This window comes from Pan troglodytes, chromosome 6 (genome assembly GCF_028858775.2).
Source record: "Pan troglodytes isolate AG18354 chromosome 6, NHGRI_mPanTro3-v2.0_pri, whole genome shotgun sequence".
Lineage (NCBI taxonomy): Eukaryota > Metazoa > Chordata > Mammalia > Primates > Hominidae > Pan > Pan troglodytes.
This window is the reverse complement of record NC_072404.2, coordinates 63,079,461-63,105,944: the sequence shown is the minus strand read 5'-3', so window position 1 is coordinate 63,105,944 and position 26,484 is coordinate 63,079,461. Positions and strand designations below refer to the sequence as shown.

Here is a 26,484-nt window from a genome sequence, read left to right as displayed (position 1 = left end):
TCTGGGTAATAAATGCCATCCTGTTTAAATGAGCGTTACCTGTTCTGCATGGAACTAATAGAGCACACAGATGAAACCTCAACATGACATATTTCACTTTTCACTAATACCAAAGACAACTGTGTTTCCCCAAAGAAATCTTGAGTATCCACACCTTCTCATGTTCAACAGCTACAATAGGAACATTTTAAATATTGCAGGTCATAAATTTGTGGTGAGAATTCTGCATGGATACAAGAACCCGAGATGAAGAGAATGTATAGAAGGCTATGGTATACAGAAAAAAAATATTTTTTTCAGAACCCCTTGACTATCATAAAAATAAAAAATAATTGAAACAAACTAATTAGGGATAACAACACAAGTAGAGAAGTAAAAATTTGCAAGTTCCAAACACATGGCATTCCAAAAGGCAGAGTGGACGCTGCCTTTTTTTTTTTTTTTTTTTTTTTGAGACACAGTCTCACTCTATCACCCAGGCTGGAGTGTGGTGGTGCAATCTCAGCTCACTGCAACCTCCACCTCTTGGGTTCAAGCGATTCTACTGCCTCAGCCTCCTGAGTAGCTGAGACTACAGGTGCATGCTACCACTCTCAGCCAATTTTTGTATTTTTAATAGAGATGGACTTTCACCATGTTGGTCAGGCTGGTCAGGCTCGTCTCGAACTCCAAACCTCATGATCTGCCCGCCTTGGCCTCCCTAAGTGCTCGGATTACAGGCGTGAGCCACCGCACCCGGCCTGAATGCTGCTCTTGATCTGAGACATGCTCACCTGAGAAAAAGTGATTTTTTTTCTCTTCCTCCTCTTTCCCTGAAATGCATTATCAGATGAGATGCTCTGGACATATCAAAACTGCATCTTGAGAATATGCCTTTAAAGCACAACCTATTCACCTGCTACCACCACACACACCCACGGGCAGAAAGACTGAGACTTGCAGAAAACATTCACCCATTTTTGTTGTTTATAACTGAAAAGATTTAAGAGCAATGAGAGAACAACAAGCTTCTCCATAACTATTAAAATACGTTTCTTTTTCCCCTGCCCTCCCCTATCAGACACCAGCAATGTTCTTTACAGTAATGGGAGCATGAACCGCACTGACCTTTTCCTACCAAACTGAAACAGGGCAGGCAGTGCAGCCTTCCTCTGATGCAAAGGTTGAACTAAACTCTCATGAATGTATCTTGAACCCCTCAAGTTTATAAATCACTTGGTAATCTTGGCCCTGCTTTATGCAATGTGATTCTGCGGGATCCAAAAGGGTCCAGGAATGGGCTTTTTCAACAAGTCCCCTGTAAATGCTGATTGTGCTTTCCCAGACACATTATTAGCATTAGCAAGAGAAAGCAGGCACAGAAGAGTCCCTTGCACATACCACATTTGTCACAATACTAATACTTCTGCTACAAATAAAGACAACTAATCTCCATCACAAAATATTATATTTTTTGTTGGCTTTTTTAAGTTTACAGAGACAACAGAAGACAGCAATGTCTGAGTGAATCTGCACTTGGGAAACCTGTACACATGTACTAATAAAATGTTTATTAAGCAGGTACTGTGTGCTCAGGAGCATGTCACAGAACACTGTGCTGGGAATAACACATTTTGTGATTTAATTTTCACAGCACCCTGGGAGCTGGTACTAAGTGTTGAATAATTTTTAGCATTTAGATTAAGAGCACAGCATTTTCATTTCTTCTTATGTTTATCATTAATTTTAAAAAGAAAATGTATAGAATAATTCAATACAAAAAACATGTGAAATGATACAATTACATAAAAATTGAATAATCAGCTTCCAAATGGCTATTTTGTAAATAATGAAATTAAGCCAGAAATAAAAAAATTTTGAAACTAATTAAACCTGAAATACAACATACCAGAAGCTCTGGGTTACAGCCAGGGCAGTGTTAAGAATAAAAAGTATATCACTAAACATCCACATCAACAAGTTAGAAAGATCTCAATTTAAAAATCTAATGTTAGAATTAAAAGAATTCGAAAAGAGCAAACCAACTTCAAAGATCACAAAAGACAAGAAATAACCAAAATCAGAGCTGAAATGAAGAAGGTTGAAACATAAATATTTATAGTTAAATAACTATTTATAAATAACTATAAAAAGTTCAATGGGCCGGGCACAGTGGCTCATGCCTTTAATCCCAGCACTTTGGGAGGCCGAGGTGGGCGGATCACAAGGTCAGGAGTTCCAGGCCAGCCTGGCCAACATGGTGAAACCCCGTCTGTACTAAAAACACAAAAATTAACCGGGTCTGGTGGTGGGCTCCTGTAATCCCCGCTATTCGGGAGGCTGAGGCAAAAGAATCGCTTTAATCTGGAAGGCAGAGGTTGCAGTGAGCCAAGATCGTGCCACTGTACTCCAGTCTGGACGAAAAGAGTGACACTCCATGTCAGAAAAAAAAAAAAAAAAAAGAAAGAAAAAAAAGTTCAACAAAACCAGAAGTTGATTCTGGTGAAAGATAAAACACTACACTAACAAAGAAAAAAGAAATAATTCAAATAAACACAGTCAGAAACCAGAGGTCTGTGAGGTTGTGAAGAAAGGGAATGCTTATACGCTGCTGGTGAGAGTATAAATTTGTTTAAACATTGAGAAAAGCAGTTTGACAATTTTTCAAAAACCTGATAACAGAATTACCATTTGACCCAGCAACCCCACAATTGGGAATATACCCAATGAATATAAGTTATTCTACCATGAAGACACATGCACACATATTTTTATTACAGCACTATTCACAATAGCAAAAACCAGAAATAAATCTGTATGTCTTCAATGGTAGACTGGATAAAGAAAATGTGGTACGTAAAGACCATGAAATACGATGCAGTTATAAGAAAGAACAACATCATGTCATTTGCAGCAACATGGATGGAGCTGAAGACTGTTATTTTTAGAAAACTAGTGCAGGAGCAGAAAATCAAATACTGTATGTTGTCACTTATAAGTGGGAGCAAAATAATGAGAACATGTGGACAAAGATAAGAGAACAACAGACACTGAGGCCTCGTTCAGGGTGAAGGGTTGGAGGATGAAGAAAATCAGAAAACAAATCTGTTGGGTACTATGCTTACTACCTGAGTGATAAAACAATCTGTACACAAAAACTTTATGATATGATTTTACCTATACAACAAACCTGCACATGTACTCCTGAACCTAAAATAAAAGGTAAAAGAAAAAAAATGTGGCTGGGTGTGGTGGCTCATGACTGTAATCCCAGCACTTTGGAAGGCCGAGGCGGGCAGATCACCTGAGGCCAGGAGTTCGAGACCAGCCTAGCCACCATTGTGAAACCTGTCTCTATTAAAAATACAAAAATTAGCTGGATGTGGTGGCACACACCTGTAATCCCAGCTACTCAAGAGGCTGAGGCAGGAGAATCGCTTGAACCTGGGAGGCAGAAGTTGCAGTGAGCCAAGATCACACCACTGCACTCCAGCCTGGGTGACAGAGCAAGACTTCATCTCAAAATAAAAAAAAAAAAATTCATGGGTGGGAAAGGGTGCAAGGTAAGTGGTAGGACTGGTTTGTGCCACAGACGTGCTACAGACAGTGGTCCATGTGGGGCTATACTCTGATTTAGTCCTGTGTCCATGCAGGCAGATTAGACTATGATCAAGTGGTATAGACCCCTACATTGGTGGAGGAAACAGGTTGCTGCTGCAGATTCAGTGTCTGGGGTTGGGGATATGCCAGGAAACTTGTAGGCACTTTGGTGGGATTTTGGCAAGAAACACTAAAAGCATAAGTGCTGTGGTGGAATTCTTGAAGGTGGTGCCTAGTCCCGGGAGGGGTGTGGATGCATCAATGTCTAGTGGGTCTGTCTGTGAATGCATGAGAATCATGTGGTGGCAGCTCTGAAAGGAGGAGGTCTGTTATCACAATTCCTTTTCTCTAAGTTTTTAGTCCCCTTTCACCCTGAGAGGAGACCTAGAATCACAGGACAGTGTGCAGTGTGACAGCCTGTGTGCAAGAGAACACAGACTCCCCTTACCAGACATGCAGAGTCCCCCTCCAGGCCAGGCCTCTGTAATATCTCTTTTCTGACACCAAATCTGTGGAGTTTGCTAAATACCAAGCAATTTGTTTTTTTTTTTTTTGAAATGCAGTCTCACTCTGTCGCCCAGGCTGGGGTGCAGTGGCACGATCTCGGCTCACTGCAACCTTCACCTCTCGGGTTCAAGTAATTCTCCTGCTTCAGCTTGCTGAGTAGTTGGGATTACAGGCACCCGTCACCATGCTCGGCTAATTTTTGTATTTTTAGTAGAGATGGGGTTTCACCATGTTGGCCAGGCTGGCACCATGCAAATTTTTAACACCAACTTGTTGTCCAACATTTCCATCCTGATACCACCCGGAGTCAGCACAGACCATAATTCAGAGCTCAGTCTCATCATATTGCCCTTACTGCACATGCCTGTCACAAATCCCAGGGACCCATCTATGCTTCTCAGCTACTGTCTGTAAACTGGAGACTCCCACAATCTCCCTTAAGTTCAGTAATTTGATAGAGATACTCACAGAATTGAGCTAAACCCTGTACTTACATTAACCAGTTTACTATAAAACATGCAACCCAGAAGCCGGGCGTGATGGCTCACGCCTGTAATCCCAGCACGTTGGGAAGCCGAGGTGGGTGGATCATGAGGTCAGGAGTTCAAGACCAGCCTGGTCAAGATGGTGAAACCCCATCTCTACTAAAAATACAAAAATTAGCCGGGCATGGTGGTGGGTGCCTGTAATCCTAGCTACTCGGGAGGCTGAGGCAGGAGAATCTCTTGAACCTGGGAGGCGGAGGTTGTGGTGAGCCGATATTGTGCCACTGCATTCCAGCCTGGGTGACAGAGTGAGACTCCATCTCAAAAAACAAAAAACAAACAAACAAACAAAAAAACAAAAAAAACCATGCAACCCAGAAACAGTCAAATAGAAAAGAAAAGATGTACAAAAAAAAGTTTGGGAAAGATGGGGCATATAGATAATCCTGGTAAATAGCTGTGATTAATAAAATTCCCCAGCCAGGCGCGACGGCTCATGTCTGTAATCCCAGCAGTTTGGGAGGCTGAGGCAGGTGGATCACCTGAAGTCAGGAGTTTGAGACCAACCTGGCCAACATGGTGAAATCCCGTCTTTACTAAAAATGCAAAAAATAAGCCAGCTGCAGTGGTGGGCACCTGTAATCCCAGCTATTTGGGAGGCTGAGGCAAGAGAATTGCTTGAATACAGGAGGTGGAGGTTGCAATGAGCTGAGATTGTGCCACTGCACTCCAGCCAGGGTGACAGAGTGAGACTCTGTCTCTAAATAAATAAATAAATAAATAAATAAAATTCTCCATCCTTTGTGGTCTTCACCAACAGCTTAAGAGAAACACTTTTTCCTATTATGACTTAGATGGTTTTGTATTTTCTTAATTATCACATAGCCAGATATAGATTCTGGAAATTTCCACTTCTTTCTTATAAAAGAATCAGCTAAATACTTTTCTTCAGTGGCCAAAATATTTTTTAATCAACTTTGCTTAAATTTTTCTCTTCTCCCAGGGCTCCTGACCTTTGAGTACCTTCAGTCTGAGCCAACATACAACCCCATTTTCTGTCTCTCCTTAAGAACATGCTGACTTCAGGGTAAAACATTCTCTGATCTAGAATCTAATTTTGCCCCCTTCTATCATACCATTCTTACTTCATCCTCTTTCTAAACTTGTTTGCTATTCTCTATAAAAGAAAGTCCTTGTCTGCGTATACATTGATACCCTGAAAAATCTTACAGTTGACACTTTTTTCTGTTGTTGGGATTCAGAACTTTTTTTTTTTTGAGAGGGAGTCTTGCTCTGTCACCCAGGCTGTAGTGCAATGGCGCGATCTCTGCTCACTGCAAGCTCCGCCTCCTGGGTTCATGCCATTCTCCTGCCTCAGCCTCCCAAGTAGCTGGGACTATAGGTGCCCGCCACCACGCCTGGCTAATGTTTCTGTATTTTTTAGTAGAGATGGGGTTTCACCGTGTTAGCTAGGATGGTCTCGATCTCCTGGCCTCATGATCCGCCCGCCTCGGCCTCCCAAAGTGCTAGGATTACAGGCATGAGCCACCACTCCCGGCCGGGATTCAGAATTCTTACCTAAATCTGAATATCTGAATTTGTTTTATTTTACAAAGTCCAGAAACTGCCCCAAAACACCTTTATTTTCAGTAAGATCCTCCCAATTCCCATCCATTCTAACCCTAACTACATCTGCCTGTGGGTCCCCAGGTTTCCCTGGCTCTGTTGCTTATCTCAGTATAAAGGCTTCTTCCGTGGCTGGAGTGAGCAGGCTGGGACATCTGCAGGGAAGGCTCCCTAGAAAGAACTGACTAGGCCTTCAATAATCTCCTTTTGCAGGCTCCATATTGCTCATAGCTTGGAGTCACAGGGCTCAGGCTTTAATTTTCAAGTCGATGTTCACTTAGTTTTAGAAACTAAGTGGTGATAAATCCAGAAAAATTACTGAAATGCAGTGTTTATACAAGGGAAAAATTTTTAAGGTGCTTACATTTTACAGCTCAATAAGAAAAGCAAAAGTATCTATCTCTTTCAGACAATACACATATCATGTACTTATTTCCATAAGAGGACATTCAGTAAACATTAGTAATATGAACAAACTTCTAGAAGGTGCCCAGTCCCATCTCATAAAGTTTAGCATAAAATTCAGAAATCAAGATAACAGGGCCAGGAGCAGTGGCTCATGCCTGTAATCCCAACAATTTGAGAGGCACAGGTGGGCAGACCACCTGAGGTCAGGAGTTCGAGACCAGCCTGGCCAACATGGCAAAACCCCATCTTTACTAAAAATACAAAAATTAGCCGGGTGTGGTGGCGGGTGTCTGTAATCCCAGCTACCTGGGAGGCTGAGTCAGGAGAATCACTTGAACCCGGGAGTCGGAGGTTGCAGTGAGCCAAGATCACACCACTGTACTCCAGCCTGGGTGACAAAGACTCGGTCTCCAAAATAAAAATAAGACAACGGATGTAGAACACAGGTTTTACTGTCACATATTAATTTTGCAAAAAGAGAGACTGATGTTTTGATGAATCTTTCTAATTCCCCAGTTATCTCACACATTTTATTGTGCAAATGTATTCATTTCCTACAGCCATAATGGAAGAGACATTTTTCATATTCTCTCCCTTGGTAATATTCGCAAAGCTAAGCCTTAGAATACTGTTTGAAATCACACAGCCAAAAAATAACACACCTGAGAAAATTTCTACACTTACTCTGAGAAAGAAAAGGGCAAATGTGAATTTTTAACCAATAGAATACATGACTACATTTTTTTTCTGAAACTTCCCTCTTTTATGCCCTTTGTAAATATTTTCTTACATATTGAGCTCTACTGATAAAATGCAATTTACAGTTAACTAACTTAAGTCGAAAGAAGTGAAACTATCTTTTCAAGGTGACAAACCCAGAGAGTGGCAGTGCTGATTGGAACAGACATGTCTGACTCATGTGTCAAGTCAAACCGTCCGATCACTTGAGAGACTCTCCCACGCGCATCCTGCTCACTGAAATGCTCAAGGACAACCATTCCAGGAGACACTGCACTGTGCCCTCATGAGTTCCCCAGGTGCAATTACTTTGAGATTCTTTCACCATCTTATTGGGGTCAGTTTTTTTTGCCTTTAGGGGTAGTTTTCTTCCCTTCACAAATCTGACAGAATCCAGAGGGCAGAAATTACTTCTGTGTTTTTCTCTCAATACCCGCATCTCATTGGCTGACCAGCAATATGTCTCCAGGAAACAAAGATGATTCTAGTGTCCCAAGGGACATTTTACGGGAAGAGTATACCAGGAGATCGCTCTCAGCCCCAGGCATCCATTTGCTCTCTTGGAAGGCTACACTTCATACCGCATGCTATTCTCAAAAAGAAAATAACTCAGGGGATGATATTCACTAGACACTCCAGCAGACACGGCCACGGTGGGTTGATATTCACTAGACACTCCAGCAGACACGGCCACAGTAGGTATCTTGGTTTATCCCCAAGCAGTACTAAGACCCAGAACCAGGAAAAACCTTAAGTGTGGCTGAAGAAACATTACCCTGTAGGGTTTCCCCCCAAAAAACTCAACCCACACATTATGATGTCTGTGCTTGGAGAAGACAAAAGAAGAGGCACAGAGATTTTTTACAATACAGTGTCAGAGGCTTAATCTCTGCTTTCTTTTTTTTTTTCTTTCTGAGACAGAGTCTCAATCTGTTGTCCAGGTTGGAGTGCAGTGGCACCATCTTGGCTCACTGCAACCTCCGTCTCCTGGGTGCAAGCAATTCTCCTGGCTCAGCCTCCTGAGTAGCTGGGATTACAGACACTCACCACCACGCCCGGTTAATTTTTTTTTGCATTTTTAGTAGAGATAGGGTTTCATCATGTTGGCCAGGTTGGTTTCCAACTCCTGACCTCAAGTGATTTGCTCGCCTCAGTCTCCCAAAGTGCTAGGATTACAGGCATGAGCCACCGCGCCCGGCCCCTGCTTTCTTCTTATGTGAAATATTTACAAATGGGAACTTTTTTTTTCCCATTTGACATTGAATGACACTTTTAAAGTGCCATCCAATGCTTTTAAAAAAAATAATTAATATAAGTACTGTGTCTGAAACATACAAGAAAGGACAAATAGATAATAATGTGAGTTAGAAAGAAAAGTTGACATTTGGGAATGTGACAAAAACTGAAAATTTAATATTTTATTGCAAGCCAGAGTTAGTCTGTGAGAACAGAATGGTTGACTTAAGACCCTGCTTAAGACACAGCTGAGGAAGGGCATGGTGGCTCATTCCTGTAATCCCAGCACTTTGGGAGGCCAAGGTGGCCAGATCACCTGAGGTCAGGAATTTGAGACCAGCCTGGCCAACATGGTGAAACCCCATCTCTATTAAAAATACAAAAATTAGCCATGTATGGTGGTGTAGGCCTGTAATCCCAGCTACCTGGGAGGCTGAGGCAGGAGAATCACTTGAACCCAGGAGGTGAAGGTTGTAGTGAGGCAAGATCACGCCACTGCATTCCAGCCTGGGCCACAGAGTGAGACTCCATCTCAAAAAAAAAAAAAAAAAGAAAGAAAGAGTTGAAAAACGCAGGCTGGGTGTGATAGCTTATTCCTGTAATCCCAGCACTTTGAGAGACAAAGGTGGGCAGATCACTTGAGGCCAGGAGTTTGAGACCAGCCTGGCCAACATGGCAACACTCTATCTCTACTAAAAATACAAAAATTAGCCAGGCATGGTGGCGGGTGCATGTAATCCCAGCTACTCAGGAGGCTAAGGCAGGCGAATCACTTGAACCCAGGAGGCGGAAGTTGCAGTGAGCTGAGATCGCACCACTGAACTCCAGCTTGGGCAACATTGCGAGGCTCTATCTCAAAAAAAAAAAAAAAAATCCAAGGGAAAACCAATTTCCTGTGGGGTGTAAAAATATTTAAACAGCAGCCAATTAGACTGAGGTGGATTGATTCTTCTCGGCTCTCACTTAAAAAAAAAAATCTATCTCAAATGTATCTCTTACAGCTGGGCGCGGGGGGATCACGACTGTAATCCCAGCACTTTCGGAGGCCAAGGCAGGCGGATCACTTCAGGTCAGGATTTCGAGAGCACCCTGGCCAACATGGTGAAACCACGTCTCTACTAAAAATACAAAAGCCGGGCGTGGTGGTGGCCGTCTGTAATCCCAGCTACTCCGCAGCCTGAGGCGGGAGAATCGCCTGAACCCGGGAGGGCGGTTGCATTGAGCTGAGATCGTGCCATTGCACTCCAGCCTGGGCAACAGAGCGAGACTCCCTCTCAAAAAAAAAAATGCATTTCTTGGAAATTACTTTCTTGAAGAAAAATATTCAGGCCTAGTCAACCACAGACTGCCAATTAATCTCTGATGACATAACCAAGCCATTTTCACCTGGATCTTACAAACAAGGAAACTACCTAACTGTACCAAACCAATTATTTAATCGGGTTTGCTTCATCATGAAACTTATAACAAACTTTCCTTCAAGTCTCTCCCATGGATCACAACCCACAAACCATAGCTGGGCGCTCTAAGATTCTTGAATCACACTTTGATTCAATTCTCTGATATTTTTACAGCGACTCCCCATACATCTCTAAAAGAAAAAATGAGGAACTAGGGACCCCAGGGAACACAGCTCTTTCCACTCACGAATCCTGCACCCTAAGTCTGGATTCTTCCCTGATGACTTTCCCATCCCTGCACAGTCTGGGTGAGATGAGGCGCTGGGAGTGTAGAGCTGCCCAGAGAGGGCTCCAGTCCAGGGCAAAGCCACTGCAGAGGAAAAAGACAGAACTCCCAGGGTCCCAGCCGCTGGCCCAGGCAGCATCCTAACGCTCGAGGGGACTAAGAGCCGAGCTGGGACAAGAAGGATTTGGGTCCTCAGACTCCGGAGCTGACTGCGAGGAAGTTTGGGTCCTGCTACAGCCACTTTCAGTCAGTTCCAACCAGCCCCCACCCCTCTCTCACGGTGACAGACCCAGCACTCACCATTTCTCGGCTTCCAGGGGGTCCCGGTCTTTTAGCCATAAATCTGCGAATACTTGCAGGACACAAGGCCACAGAGGCTTGGCCTCCAGGAGCAGAGGACGCAGAGCTGTGAAGAGAAGGACTGGAGCTCTGGGCGCAGAGAAGCAAAAAGAACCCGTAACATTACGGAAGCGTCCTGTTCTCTCCCGCTGCATTCCTGATTGGACAGTTTCTATTCCACGGCCCCTGATTGGATAAGGTTTGAGGCCCCACCCTTCACGCCCTCAGTGACGGAAAATTTGATCAGACACTGGGCTGAATAAAGCAAAAGTAACAGGTTAGGCTGCAGCCTTTACAGCCAAGGCTTCTTCCCTGATCTGAGCCAGGCCAACCCCAGAGGATACTTGCATTTAACCTTGTGTATAATGTCATATGCATTTATAAATGATATATAATATAGTTATTCATAAATTGAAAAAATATAAAGAATTATTTTTAAATTTCAGATTTTATGACCTTCCTTGCTGCGGATCCTTTGCAGTGATATGGTTTGGCTCTGTAGCTCCACCCAAATCTCATCTCAAATTTTAATTCCTGGCCAGGCGCGGTGGCTCACGCCTGTAATCCCAGCACTTAGGGAGGCCGAGCGGGGAAGGCGAAGGCGGGAGAGGGGAGGGCGGGGGGCGGGGAGGGATCACTTGAAGTCAGGAGTTCGAGACCAGCCTGGCCAACATGGTGAAACCCCGTCTCTACTAAAAATACAAAAATTAGCCAGGGTGGTGGCGGGCGCCTATAAGGTCAGCTACTCGGGAGGCTAAGGCAGAAAAATCACTTGAACCCAGGAGGCGGAGGTTGCAGTGAGCCGAGATCGCGCCATTGCACTCCAGCCTGGGCGACAGCAGGGAGACTCTGTCTCAAAAAAAAAAAAAAAAAATTGTAATTCCCACATGTCAGGGCAGGCACCGGGTGGGAGGTGACTGGATCTTAAAGAGGGATTATCCTCATGCTATTCTTGTGATAGTAAGGGAGCTCTCAAGATATCTGATGGATTAAAACTGTGGCACATCCCCCTACCCTCCCCATCCCCAGTTCTCTCTCTTTTTCTACCCAGTAAGATGTGCCTTGCTTTCCCTTCACCTTCCGTCATGGTCATGATTGTAATTTTCCTGAGGATTCCTCAGCCATGTAGAACTATGACTTAATTAAACCACTTTTTAAAAACATTACGTGGTCTGAGGTATTTGTTTATAGCAGTGTGAAAATGACCTAATCCATGAAGGCAGCCTGAGATTTCACAAAGGAGGCAGTCCTCTGCAGTAAAATGTGAACCACAAGTAAATTTTGAATTTTCTATTAGGCAAATATTAAAAAGTAAAAAGAAAAAGGTGGGGCCGGGCACAGTGGCTCACATATGTAATTCCAGCATTTTGAGAGGCTGAGGCAGCAGACAACCTGAGGTCAGGAGTTCGAGACCAGCCTGTCTAACATGGCGAAATCCTGTCTCTACTAAAAGTACAAAAATTAGCCAGGCATGGTGACAGCCACTTGTAATCTCAGCTACTCTGGAGGCTGATGCAGGAGAATCGCTTGAACCTGGGAGGCAGAGGTTGCAGTGGGCCAAGATTGCACCACTGCACTCCAGCCTGGTGACAGAGTGACTCTGTCTCCAAATAAAAAAGAAAGAAACAGATGGAATAATGGTAGAATTGATTGTAACAATTTAATCAGCCCAATATATCCAAAATATTACTATTTTAATATGTGATTAGTATGTAATGATTAATAAAGCGTATACATTTTTGAAGCTAAATCTTTCAATGTAACCTTGTATTTTACCTTTCCAGCACATTGCAGTTCAGACCAACCACATTCCAGCACCCTGTGGCCATGTCAGAGGTGTTTGAACCAGAGCAAATGCATCTGGAATAGGTGTTAGGTAAAATGGGGCTGAGACCTACAGGACTGCTTTTCCATGAAGTCAGGCATTCTAAGTCACAGGATAAATAGGAGATTGGTGCAAGATACAGTTCACAAAGACCTTGCTGATAAAACAGTTTGCAGTAAAGAAGCCACAGAAATCCACCAAAACCAAGATGTGAATAAAAGTGACCTCTGATTGTCCTCACGAATCATTACATGCTAATTACAATGCATTAGCACACTAAAGACGTTCCCACCAGTGCCATGACAGTTAACGAATGCCATGGCACATCAGAGAGTTACCTTACACGGTCTAAAAAGAAGATAAACACAGTTCTGGGAATTGCCCACCCCTTTCTTGTAAAACGCATGAATAATCTACCCCTTGTTTAGCATATAATCAAGAAATAACTGTAAGTATTTTTAGTTGAGCAGCCCACACTGTTGCTCTGCCTATGGAGTAGCTATTCTTTTATTCCTTTACTTTCCTAATAAATTTGCTTTTGCTTTGCACTGCAGACTCACCCAAAATTCTTTTTCTTTTTCTTTCTTTCTTTCTTTCTTTCTTTCTTTCTTTCTCTCTTCCTTTCTTCTTTCTCTCTCTCTCTTTCTTTCTTTTTCTTTCTTTCTTTCCTTTTTTCTTTGAGACAGAGTCCGGCTCTGTCACCCAAGCTGGAGTGCAGTGGCACCATCTCAGCTCACTGCAACCTCCACCTCCTGGGTTCAAGAGATTCTCCTGCCTCAGCCTCTGGAGTAGCTGGGATTACAGGCAGGCATCACCATGTCCAGCCAATTTTTGTATTTTTAGTAGAGATGGGAGCCAGGCTGGTCTCGAACTCCTGACCTCAGGTGATCTGCCTGCCTCTGCCTTCCAAACTGCTGGGGTTACAGGCATGAGCCACCACCCCCGGCCCTAAATTCTTTTTTTGTACGAGATCCAAGAACCCACACCTTGGTTCTGGATTGGGACCATTTCTGGAAGCTTCTTTTCAGTGAATCACAAAGGGATGATACTAAGGAAACCCCCAACCCAAAGGAAATACATGGAATCACCAATTGGCTAACCTTTTGTAAGTGGTGGCTTACCCAGATATGGAATGGGATTGGGTTAGTAGCCCAACTTAGAGAAGTTAGAGTGTCTCCTAAGACAGATAAGACAAAAGGTCCCCTTTAATAAAAGGCAAGAACACTTGACAAAACTTGTGTTTGAGGTGCAACTTAGAAAGGTTAGAGTTTTTCCTAAGATGTAGGGGGTTAGAGGCCTCTCTTAGTAAAGCCCCTCTGAGCTAAGATTAGATTTGGCATTATGCAATGTTAACCACTATAGTCTTTGGGTTTGTTTGTTTGTTTGTTTTGAGATGGAGTCTCGCTCTTGTCACCCAGGCCGGAGTCCGATGGCGAGATCTTGGCTCACTGCAACTTCCGCCTCCCAAGTTCAAGCAATTCTCCTGCCTCAGCCTCCCAAGTAGCTGGGATTACAGGTACCCGCCACCACGCGCAGCTAAGTTTTGTATTTTTTGTAGAGACCGGGTTTCACCATGTTGGTCAGGCTGGTCTCAAACTCCTGACCTCGTGATCCGCCCACCTCAGCCTCCCAAAGTGCTGGGATTATAGGCATGAGCCACCGTGCCCATCCCTGTCTTTGGATTAATCTGCCTTGCACTTTTTGCTGATGACTGTGGCTGACAGAATTAGGCGAGTACAGGATCATGAAACATGGGGAGCTTTTTCCTCCCTAAAGTGGGAAACTTGAGAGCTGACAGGACTGCAGAAAAAGATTCTTTCACAACCAACAAGCAGCCACCGAAACTTATTATTCAATGCAATGCATGGGTCTTTCTCTGGCTTATCTGAGCTCCTCACCCTTCCCACCCTGCCATAGGCAATGCTTGTCTCTCTGTCTCTCTCTCTCTCTCTCTCCATCTATATATACACACATATATACACACACATATATATACACATATATATACACACATATATATACACATATATACACACATATACACATATATACACACATATATACACGTATCTATACACACACATATATACACGTATATATACACACATATATACACGTATATATACACATATATACACGTATATATACACATATATATACACATATGTATACACACACATATATATATACACACACACACACACACACATATATATATACATATATATGTGTTGGGATTACAGGCATGAGCCACTTTGCCAAGACTGTTTCAGGGACTTCTGCCAGAAGTTTCAACATGTGGTCTCTGGGAAAGATGGTGACCCAGAGTAACAGAAAAGGTAGGAAAGGGAAATACATATATATATATGTGTGTGTGTGTATATATATGTGTATATATATGTGTGTGTGTGTGTATATATATATATAGAGAGAGAGAGAGAGAGAAAGAGAAGGTAATACTCCAATGGGAGATGGGCTAATTTTCTCTTTTTGGGATCCAGGTTCTAGAATAAAAATAGTAGTCTTAATTTGGAGAGGGATCAGTTTTGCCTATATACATATTTATGTATATATCCCTATATATGTGTATATATATTTATATATATATCCCTATATACGTGTATATATATTTATATATATCCCTATATATATCCTTACATACGTATATATATTTATATATATACATATATATGTGTATATATATCCCTATATATGTGTATATTTATATATATCCCTATATATGTATATATTTATATATCCCTATATATGTATATATTTATATATATCCTTATATATGTATATATATATTTATATATATCCCTATATATAGCCTGTATATATTCATATATAAATACATATAAATATATTTAAATATATTTATATATTTACTACATATATTTATATATAATATATATATAGGCTAAATATATATTGATATATAGGCTATATAGCCTATATATATTTATATAGGCTATATATATATTTATATATATAAATATATACAGCCTATATATATTTTTATATATTGTATATAAATATATACAGCCTATATATATTTATATATCATATATAAAAATATATAAAATATATAAAAAATATAAAAAGTATATACATAGTTATATAACTATATAAATCTATATAGCCTATATATATTCATGTATATAGGCTATATATATTTCTATATATAGGCTATATATATATTTCTATATATAGGCTATATATATTTTTATATATATAGGCCATATATATATAGCCTATATATATGTTTATATATAGGCTAAATATATATAAATATATATATAAGCTAAATATATATTGATATATAGGCTATATATATATTTATATATAGCCTATATATATAGATATATAGGCTATATATATATTTATATACATAAATATATACAGCCTATATATTTATATATATTACAGATAAATATATTAAATATATTAAAAATATAAAATATATATACATAGTTATATAATATATAAATATATACAGGCTATATATAAATATATAACCTATATACAAATGTATATATAGCCTATATATATAGGCTATATATATAAGTATATATGTAGCCTATATATAAATATATGTAGTCTATATATAAATATACATATAGCCTATATATATAAATATATATAGCCTATATATAAATATATATATAGAAATATATATATTTATATATAGGCTATATATATTTATATATATAGGCTATATGTATATATATGTATAGGATGTATATATTTTTATATATAGGCTACATATATTTATATATAGCCTATATATATTTATATATAGCCTATATATTTATATATAGGCTATATTTATATATATAGCCTATATATTTATATATAGGCTATATTTATATATATAGCCTATATATTTATATATAGGCTATATATATATTTATATAGGCTATATTTATATATATAGCCTATATATTTATATATAGGCTATATTTATATATATAGCCTATATTTATATATATAGGCTATATATGTATATATAGGTTATATATATTTATATATAGCCTATATATATTTATATATTTATATAAATATGTATATTTTTTTATATTTTTCATATATTTTATATATTTATATATAGGCTATATTTATATATTATATATAATAGTTATTATATATAATATAATATATAATAGTTATTATATATTATATTATATATAATAGTTATTATATATTATATGATCTATAATAGTTATTACATATCATATAATATATATAATAGTTATTATATATAATATATAATATATATAATAGTTATTATATATAATATATAATATATATAATAGTTATTATATATAATATATAATATATATAATAGTTATTATATATAATATATAATATATAATAAAATATATTTTATTATATATAAAATATTATTTTATATATATGTAATATATATATATTTTATTATTATATATTATTATATATATATTATATATTTATATATATTATATATAAAATATATTTTATATATTTATATATAGGCTATATTTATATATTATATATAATAGTTATTATATATAATATATAGTATATAATAGTTATTATATATTATATGATATATAATAGTTATTACATATCATATAATATATATAATAGTTATTATATATAATAAATAATATATATAATAGTTATATATAATATATAATATATAATAGTTATTATATATAATATATAACATATATAATAGTTATTATATATAATATATAATATATAATAGTTATTATATATAATAGTTATTATATATAATAGTTATTATATATAATATATAATATATATAATAGTTATATATAATATGTAATATATATAATAGTTATTATATATAATATATACTATATATAATAGTTATTATATATAATATATACTATATATAATAGTTATTATATATAATATATACTATATATAATATATATAATAGTTATTAATAGTAATACTTGTTATGTAAAATTATTGTATGCAACAGAAGTAACAAAAAATCTCCCTGTCAGTTGTGGCTTTAATAATGGCTGTCCTAAGACTTCTTTGTCATCCACAGACAATTGTTGTCTTGTTTTAATCCTCTTTGAAAGGTGATTGATAATCAGCTATAGGATGTTGACAGGTGCTATTAAATGCAGGTTTCCGATAACTTTGGAAATATTTGGCATTAGAATAAAGAAAAAACTTTCAGGACTCTCAAAGAGAGGTGAAATGTTCATCAATATCAAGCAGAACAGGAGATAACTGCATGGAGTAAACTAATATAAGACTGAAGTAACCTTTTTGACTCTGCTTAAAATATTACTGATCCTTTGTTCTGTTATTAAATGCTAGTTTTATCTGTTGTTTTTGAAATATTTTTTGAAAGAAGTTGAATCTTTGAATAAACCAATAACAAGTTCTAAAATTGAGGCAGTAATAAATAGCCTACTAAGCAAAAAAAGCCCAGGACTAGATGTTTTCACAGCTGAATTCTACCAGAGGTACAAAGAACAGCTGGTACCATTTCTTCTGAAACTATTCCAAACAATTGACAAAGAGGGACTCCTCCCTAACTCATTTAATGAGGTGTGCATCATCCTGATACCAAAACCTGACCCTGGTGGCACTGGTGGTAGTGCAGCATGAGAGGGGGTGGGGTTGGGGTTTATCCGTGGGCCAGGGGTTAGTGGATTCCCTGGGCAGCACACTGCCTGGCTCTATTCTCTTCATCTTAGATGTATTGGGAGGGTATGATACACAGAGAAAGAGGAGACCCATTTCAATAAAGGGTGTGAATAGGGGAACTGAAATCAAGGACCAATCTTTGCAGGAAGGCTGCTTGTATCTAACTCTGAGAACAGACTGGGGCGGCATGGGATTGGAGGAGAGGAGGGAGCCTCTTAAGAGAAAGGCCCCAAGAGGTTGGGCCCCTGCTCCCTCCCTTCCCCACAAGGCCCCTTCGGCATCTTCTATCCAGGCCCTGTCAGTATCCTGTCCTTTCCTCTGTGACTAGAAAATCAAAGTTCTCCAGGAGATGTAGCCACTCCAGGTGGCTGAAAAAAAATGACTATCAGCCTGAGGAGCAATTTTGGATCTGTTTTCAGGTAATGAAGTAGCTAAGTGAGAATGAGACAAGAGAACCCAGCAAATTAGCAGAGGGGAGGAGAAGACTCTTTTGTGGCCAGCTGCAGAGAGCCTGTGGCCATAGCTCCCTGGTCAGTGTCAGGTCCTGTTGCATAGTGACCACCGGGGCACAAATATTCCAGCTGGGCCGGTACTGGGAGGGAGACCTGAGGTGTGACTCCCAGTAGCCTCACAGCTGCCTTAATGTCCTGCAGCTGCAACCATTTCTGCCAGCTGCCGCCCCCATCCCAGCAGGCCAGCAGCTCATTCAGCAGCTGTAGTGTCCGAGGCTCCACCAGAATGTGATTCAGGACATCAGCCCTGTACCATCCTTGACCTAGAGAGTGAGCCCCAGGGGACAACCTCGATGCAAGTGGCAACTTAGCTTCATGGTGTCTGTTACCAAAGACCAATAGCTCCTGCTGGTTGGGATTAGATCCCAGGACCTCTGCAGGTGAGGTGGGTGACCATGAGGCAGGCACCCCAATATTTGACGCTCTGGGGCTTAACACCCCCACAATAGGCACACGGCACCCCCACTTTACAGACACCCCAGTGAAGGTCAAAGCAGCCCTGAGTGGGGAAGACTCTGACCCAGAGCCCAGGGTCCCACCAGACAATTCTCAAACCAAGGTCTAAAAACTCTTCCTCAAAATGGCTAGGGGTCAATATTCGCAGCTTTGCCAACCCCTCTCGATTGCAATGACTCAAATCTGCAGCTGTAGCATGACGGCAGCCTCCTGCAGACAACCTGTGAGTGAAGGCACAAAGCTTCAATCTCATAGAACTTTCCTTACAGGCACTGAAAACTCCAATTTCAAAACGCCACAAAGTATGATTCTTCTTTTGGTTTGTTCGACCATTTGGAAATGTAAAATTCATCCTTCGCTCATGGGAGACAGAAGAGCAGGTGGGGACAGGCTGCACTTTGATGACCTCTGGCAGAAATGAAGCTAAGAGGACGAAATGAGAGGATGGGGCAAGGCCGGCCCCCTCTCAGCTGAGATTTACCCCAGGAGGGGTCCCTGTCAACGCCACCCTACTTATCCCTCATCTTGGCTTCAAGAGCAGTTCAGATGAAGAGCAGGGGAACAGAAAAGACCTCAGCAACAAAAAGGAAGGAGACGCAGGGTTGGGCAGCCATGTGGATGGGTGGCACTCAACAGTGCACGTGGCAGCAGCCATTTTAAAAAAATTTAATTTATTTTATTTTATTTTATTTTATTTTATTTTTTGAGACAGAGTCTTGCTGTGTCACCCAGGCTGGAGTGAAGTGGCACAATCTCAGCTCACTGCAACCTCCACCTGCCAGATACAAGCGATTCCCCTGCCTCAGCCTCCCCAGTAGCTGGGATTACAGGGGTGCTCCACCACACCTAGCTAATTTTTGTAATTTCAATAGAGACAGGGTTTCACCATGTTTGCCAGACTGGTCTCAAACTCCTGACCTCATGATCTGCTTGCCTCTGCCTCCGAAAGTGCTGGGGTTACAGGCGTAAGCCGCTGCACCTGGCCTAATTTTTATATTTTTAGTAGAGACAGGGTTTTGCCATGTTGGCCAGGCTGGTCTTGAACTCCCGATCTCAGGTGATCCACTTGTCTTGGCCTCCCAAAGTGCTAGGATTACAGTTGTGAGCCACTGCACCTGGCCAGCAGCAGCCATTTATATCAAGTTGAGCAAGGCACAACCAGCCCTAGGGGGACAGTAGTGGGGGCTCTGTGTGGTAGAGGACATTCTGTATTCTACAGCTTATATGGAAGCTCCACACAACAGTCATTACAGAAAACACACTGGGAAAAAGGGCAATATACAAATAGGACACCAGTACTGGCCAGTTGGGTCTCAATGGTCACTGGGGTAAAGAGGTCCAAGTGGGCCCACAAGGTGTGGCTGGTGGTTGGCTTGTGTCTGCGGGAAGCCTGGGACTCCCATCTAACAGAGGAGGACCCAGCCTGGGGTGAGGAAGCCATCAGAGTCACCAGGTGAGTGGGTCAGAGCAGGCGGGGATCCCTGGCCTCTCCCAGTGAGGGCTGAGAAGCTGGGGTGGGAACACAACCCATGGGCAGATGCACATGTCCCTGGGCCCTTCCCACTGCCCAGTGACTGCCCAGTTCCTAAGGAGCCACTGAGGCCTGAGACCCAGGGACACGCAACCTGATCATCACCCCCAGGCCTTTCTGCCAAGACCAGACAATGCCCAGTGCAGGCAGGTGGTCTGGGATTGGGGTCTGGAACAGGGGTGCATGTTTCTACTGGCAGGTGCCCTGACTTAGACCTGTCTGAGCTGGCTGCACCATCACTTGTTATTCTGCCTATGTATGGCCTAGATTCAAAGGTCCAGCTGTCCATTCTGGCCACACCATTCCCTGGCTCCTCTGCCAGGCCCAACTGTGCCTGACCTGCCTAAGCCAGCCCCACCTGCCCAGTGATCACCAGAATCCTGCCAGCCAGAAGGACCCACATTTGTCCCCTGAAATATCCACAGGAGCCTGTCTTATTTATTTATTTATTTATCGAGACGGAGTCTCCCTCTGTCACCTAGGCTGGAGTGCAGTGGTACGATCTCGGAGGCGCCTGTCTTTTGCAGGGGCCACAGCTCAGGGTCAGCTTTCTGGAAGCCCCAGAGTCAGGTGTACTCCTGTCCTGACTTCCAGCCTTCCAGTTCTGGCTGTCATGTCTTTTCGGGACCACTCAGCATTGGGAGCTGCCTGAGGCCCCCAAATGGCAGAGAACATGCTGGTCATGACAGCCTCAGCCCAAGACCCTGGCCCAAGAGCAACAGCCAGTTGGTTCTAGTGTCTGGATCGTGACAACAGATGAAGCCATCTGCACAAATACTGCCTTCAACCTGGTCCAGTGATGGACTGGGGGGCCACAGAGCAGCCCCCAGGCCAGCCCTGCCCAGTGTTTCCATCAGTGTGGCATGAAAAAAGGACCCTGTACTCAGTCAAAAACTGAGCCCTGACCTGCCCACCCACCCTGCCCACGAGGGACTCTGACTTCAGGCAGAGGCAGGCAGCAGAGCTGTCAACTTCTGTGATTCTATCCCAGGGCCCACAAGGGCCTCAGGAGACCCAAAAGGAGCTGAGCTGGGGGAGTCAGGGAGGGGCCTGCTGAGTGAAGGGCAGTGTGGGCCTGGGCGTGAGTCGGCACTAAGAGCACATGGCCTGGCTCCCACTGGAGAGGAGGCAGCAGGGGAGAGTCCTGCAGAGCCCTCACACACTCCACTCAGCTCCCAGGTACATGTAGTGCCCTAAGCCTCCCAGGAGACCCAGGAATGGTTCTTTCTTGGTCAAGAAAAGAGGCAACCCCACCCATACCCACACAGGCACTGATGCCCACACACATCAGAGAACAAAGCTTTTGTGCCCAGGGTGGGGCAAAGGGGGGATATCCTCTCCTTCCCCCTGTGGATCCCATAACACTTGCTCCTCCTGGTGCCCCACCCCCACCCCACAGGGTGCGGACTACAACCAAAGTGCTCCATGGAAAGAACAGCCCATGGATGGAGCCCAAGAGGCGCTATGTCCTGAACGGGCCATGCTGGGTCTAAGGTGATATTTCCCAATCACAGAGTCTCTAACTTTGCCACCCCCTGGCCCTGTGCTTCCATTTCCCTTGGTGGCACAGGGTAACAATCCCACTCTGAAGGCTGGGGACCCAAAGAGGCCACCAGCCCCAGTTAAATGTCTGCATTGTGAAAGCAGGGGCAAGAGACATTCCCTGCCTTGGGTCTCTTGCCTTGGGACTGATGTGCATCAGGCCACGGCCAGCCCAGCCTGCTGGAGAGGGCTGTGTTCCCTGTGCTCTGTGTGGGGAATGGTGCTCACAGTTCTGGGTCACTACTAGTAACTCCCCCAAAACACAGGGGCAGGCGTGCTCCACTATACAAGCCTTCAGTCAATCCCAGAGAAAAAGCATCAAATTCACTCATGTCTGAAGCTGGCCGCCCCAAGGCATTTGGGTTTTGGGGTGAGATAAGGATCTGGAGTCAGCAATCAAGTGTTCTGGTTTTGGAAACACATGAAGTTCTCTGCAGCTCTCCGAAGTACAGGACATGGTGCCAGGTCTGTGCTTTAAAAAAGCCTAAGAGGAGGGGGTGCCTGGGAGGAACTCTGAAGCCAAGGGTAAGGGTTTCACCTTTCCTACCTCCCCACCAGAAACATTCCACAAAGTCTCATGACAAACTCAGAATAGGGAAAGAAAAAAAAAAAGGAGGCAGGGTGCATGAAAGTGGAGGGGAGGGAGTGAGTAATAAGAGATTACAGGGGATCATCTGGCCCAATCCTGAAACACCCCTGCCATATCATGCCCTATCAGTCCTCTCAGACAGCTGAGGTATCTGAGGTCTGGAGGAGGCACCCAGAGCCTGGATAGGCAGCTGGCAGCCTGGAGCCCCTGAGGTCCAGGCAGATTCCGCCACAAGCCTGAGCCAGAGGCAGTGGGAACCCCCAGTTCATTCACTTGGAAATCACTCAGGTTGGCTGGGCCACTGGCCCTCCCCAAACCCTCCCCTCCCACTTATCAGGCGACAGCCTTCCTGAGAAGCTGCCAGGCTAGGGATGAGGATGCCTCGGTCCCCCTAGGAATTGGCTGTCCCCAGGGGGCAGGTGCCCGGCAGCCACACACCAGGCCACTGCTCTCTGCTTACTGCGTGGAGCCTGGGGCACATGTAAGGAGCAGGTGGCACGTGGAGCGCATAGTCTGGCTTGGCTGGGGACTGTAGGCACTGCACCTTGGGGACCATGGTACCCCTGCAGGTTGAGGTTGGTGCACCCTTACTCCTGCTGGCCCCACAAACCCTTCTAGAAGACCCACCATGTCCCACCTGACCTTGACAGCCAGCGGCTCCACAGCCCTGGGACATTGGCCCACTCCCCTCCTCTTTGCATTCTGCATACCTGGGGAAAGACCTATTGGCCCGCCAGGTATGAAAGCAGGATTGGGGCAGTGGTGACGCTAGAGGGTCACCTTGTCATGCCGGGCACTGGGGGCTGGACATGAGCTCATGCACTCACACCCACCCTCCAAAGTCCAGCCTCTCCCTTTTGCCAAAGCTGGCCAGGAACTGGGGCCTCGGGGCAGAGGGGACAGATGTCTCCGTGCCGGCTCCTTGCAGCATCCTCGCAGTTGGGTGTCACTTCTGCCGCTGCAGGTGCTACATCAAACGCTGTGCCCAGGTGACTCCAGCTGCGATCTTCAGGAAGCAGGGACAGCAAAACCGGGCATTGGCCCCATGGTGCCACTCACACCTGGTGACTACTTTCCACCCAGGCGCCCGTTCCGTGTCCTCGAAGCCTCAACCCACTGAACCTGGGCCTTTGCCTTGTGCAGGCTGAGTAGCTGAGTCTTTCTTCACCTGCCATTCTCCAGGAGCTCCGAGGAGGCGCTGGCCACAGCGGCCACAGCCAGGCAGAGCGCAATGGTGCAGGCCGAGGCGCCCAAGGCGGAGAGGGGACCTTAGCGTCTTCAACTAGTGCCCTCAACTACCAGCGGGCATGCTCCCCCCAGGCCCGTCTATGGCACCTGCAGAAGGAGGGTTATGAGAAGCAGGCTGCTCATCATAACTCCAGTTCTGGGCCCCCTGGATGTGGGATAGAGGGGGACAGGCAGAGCTGGGATGTGACTGTGATGGGGATGGGTCTGTCAAGGGCTGGCTGGGAGCTCCAGCCTCCTCTCTTCTTAGTAGGGGGTCTGAGGCCCATCTGCAGCCTCTTTGACTCCTTTTATTCTGCAGAACACCCAGACTCCAGCCTTCTCATGGGAATCATAAGATGCACAAGGCCCAGGGTTCTTTTGGCCTCTTCCCAACCATGGTCTTTGTATTTCCCCCATATATTTGGAGGACAGGAGGCCCTTATTATGAACTCAAATTCCACCCACCTTATAGTTGGTCCTGGGATTTGTCCTGTTGGTCAGAATCTAAGAGGATGGCTCCCTACCTAGAAGAGGCCATTGGGCATCTCATCTCACATTCCGTGGACATGACCTGCTATGATGTCCATCTACTTTGAAGGAGTGTCTAACTCCTTGAATAGAATTGAGGCCCAGAGATCTGTATGCTGTAGTCATTGAATTATGCCAAGGTTCTAGCAAAGTAACCACACAAAGTTAATTGCTTAATATTTCTGTGTTAAATGAATGAATGCCAACCAGAACCTTCTTAGATATGAGTGGGCAAGGGACCCCTGTCTCCAGCACCCAGGGACCCCTAAGCTGTCTATATAAAGGATGACGACTAGCTAGAAAAAAAAATCCTTCACACTTTCTTTAAAATGGAAAACATTATTAATTTGTCTTAATGAATAAAACAGATTTGCTTTCTATGTGCTGTTTTAAATACAATGTAAAAAATGCGGCAAAGCCTTTAACAACTGTTCACACTTTACTCAACATCAGATAATTCATACTAGAAGATCACTATACATGTAATGGATGTAGATAGAGTTTTATCTTAAATATAAACCTTAGAAATAACCAGAATTCATAAAGAATTCTTCCACCGGGAAACTTTTCAAATGCAATAAGTGTGAGGGAGTATTCAAAAATCAAGTCTAACTAAACCTCAGAGAATTCCCACGAGAAAGTACAAAGGCACTATAATTTTCAAACTTTACATTAGACAAGAATATTTAATATAGAGAATAATCTAAAGTTAAAACAATTAGATAATTTACTGGTTTGTATTTTCGCAAGAAGCAAGGACTATGATATTTGGACAGGTATAATTATATTTCAATGGATACTTGCTTTGTATTGTCATTATTTGAGATTATTTAAGGAATATCTATTATTGATGTAATTCAACTCAAATCGGTTGTCACTATGCCTACATTCCTAGTGTTTATATGAAAACACTATAAACAATGTGACCTATTGTTGCTGCATCAGAGCTGGGAGAGGCCATTCTATATGAATTTCTCCAAGGAAATTCATGGCAAATGTAAAATTAAAAAATAAAAATTAAAAAAAAAACTGCTGGATCACACCTGTAATCCCAGCACTTTGGGAAGCCAAGCAGGGTGGATCACTTGAGGTCAGGAGTTTGAGAGCAGCCTGGCCAACATGGTGAAGCCCTGTCTCTACTAAAAATACAAAAAAAAAAAAAAAAATAGCCAGGTGTGGTTGTGGGTGCCTGTAGTCCCAGCTACTGGGGAGGCTGAGGCAGGCAAATTGCTTGAACCCAGGAGGTAGAGGTTGCAGTGAGCAGAGAATGTACCATTGCACTCCAGCCCGGCCAACAAGAGCAAAACTCCATCTCAAAAAAAAAAAAAATTAAAGAGAGATGCTGTTTGTGGTTTACTTACTCTGCATGAGGTAGGTATACTGGGAATTATTCTTCTCTATTAAAGGAAGAGTGAAAAATTCCAAATTTTTGAAATAAATAATTTTACCAATCATCTCTCCTTAAGGGATAAAAAAGCTGGGCAGTCTATTAAAATACCAGTGTATTATAGTAAAAGGTTAAAGTCTTAAATATTATTCAGTGTGATAATTTTTTTTAAAAATTACAGATAGAGAGAACGCCTCCATGAAAGGTTTTAAATGTATTTTAAATCAATGTTTCCTAAATAACCTTCATCTTTAAAAATAGATAAAGGAAGTATCAAGATAATTTCATCAGAGAAAAAAATAATGCTTATTCAATGTTTGTGACTGTATTTTGACCAAGAAGACTATAATGGATTTTGGAATGCCTTACTTAGACTATGTGTTAACTTAGTTTTAATTAATAAACTAAACGTTTTTCAGTGTTTTAACACTGATATGCAATAAATGAAATGTTATCCTGCCACAAATGTTAAACTATTTCACTTTAATCAAGATTGGGGACAACAGATGGTAACAATATACTATTGGGTAATACAGTGAAATGACATATTTAGTAATGATTTGTTCAGAGAACTCAAATAATGTGGAGACTATTGTCAAAAGTTCTA

General features: G+C 42.2%; 1 protein-coding gene across 1 annotated transcript in view; it reads right to left on the bottom strand.

Moving 5' to 3' along the window:
- ZNF716 (zinc finger protein 716) overlaps nucleotides 1-10,740 on the bottom strand; it is a 30,065-nt gene extending 19,325 nt beyond the window's left edge. The window contains exon 1 of the mRNA XM_016945788.3: nucleotides 10,566-10,740. Coding sequence (XP_016801277.1) covers nucleotides 10,566-10,604 — 39 coding nt within the window. The 5' untranslated portion in view covers nucleotides 10,605-10,740. The remainder of the gene's footprint in view (nucleotides 1-10,565) is intronic.
- Nucleotides 10,741-26,484: the final 15,744 nt, after the last annotated feature.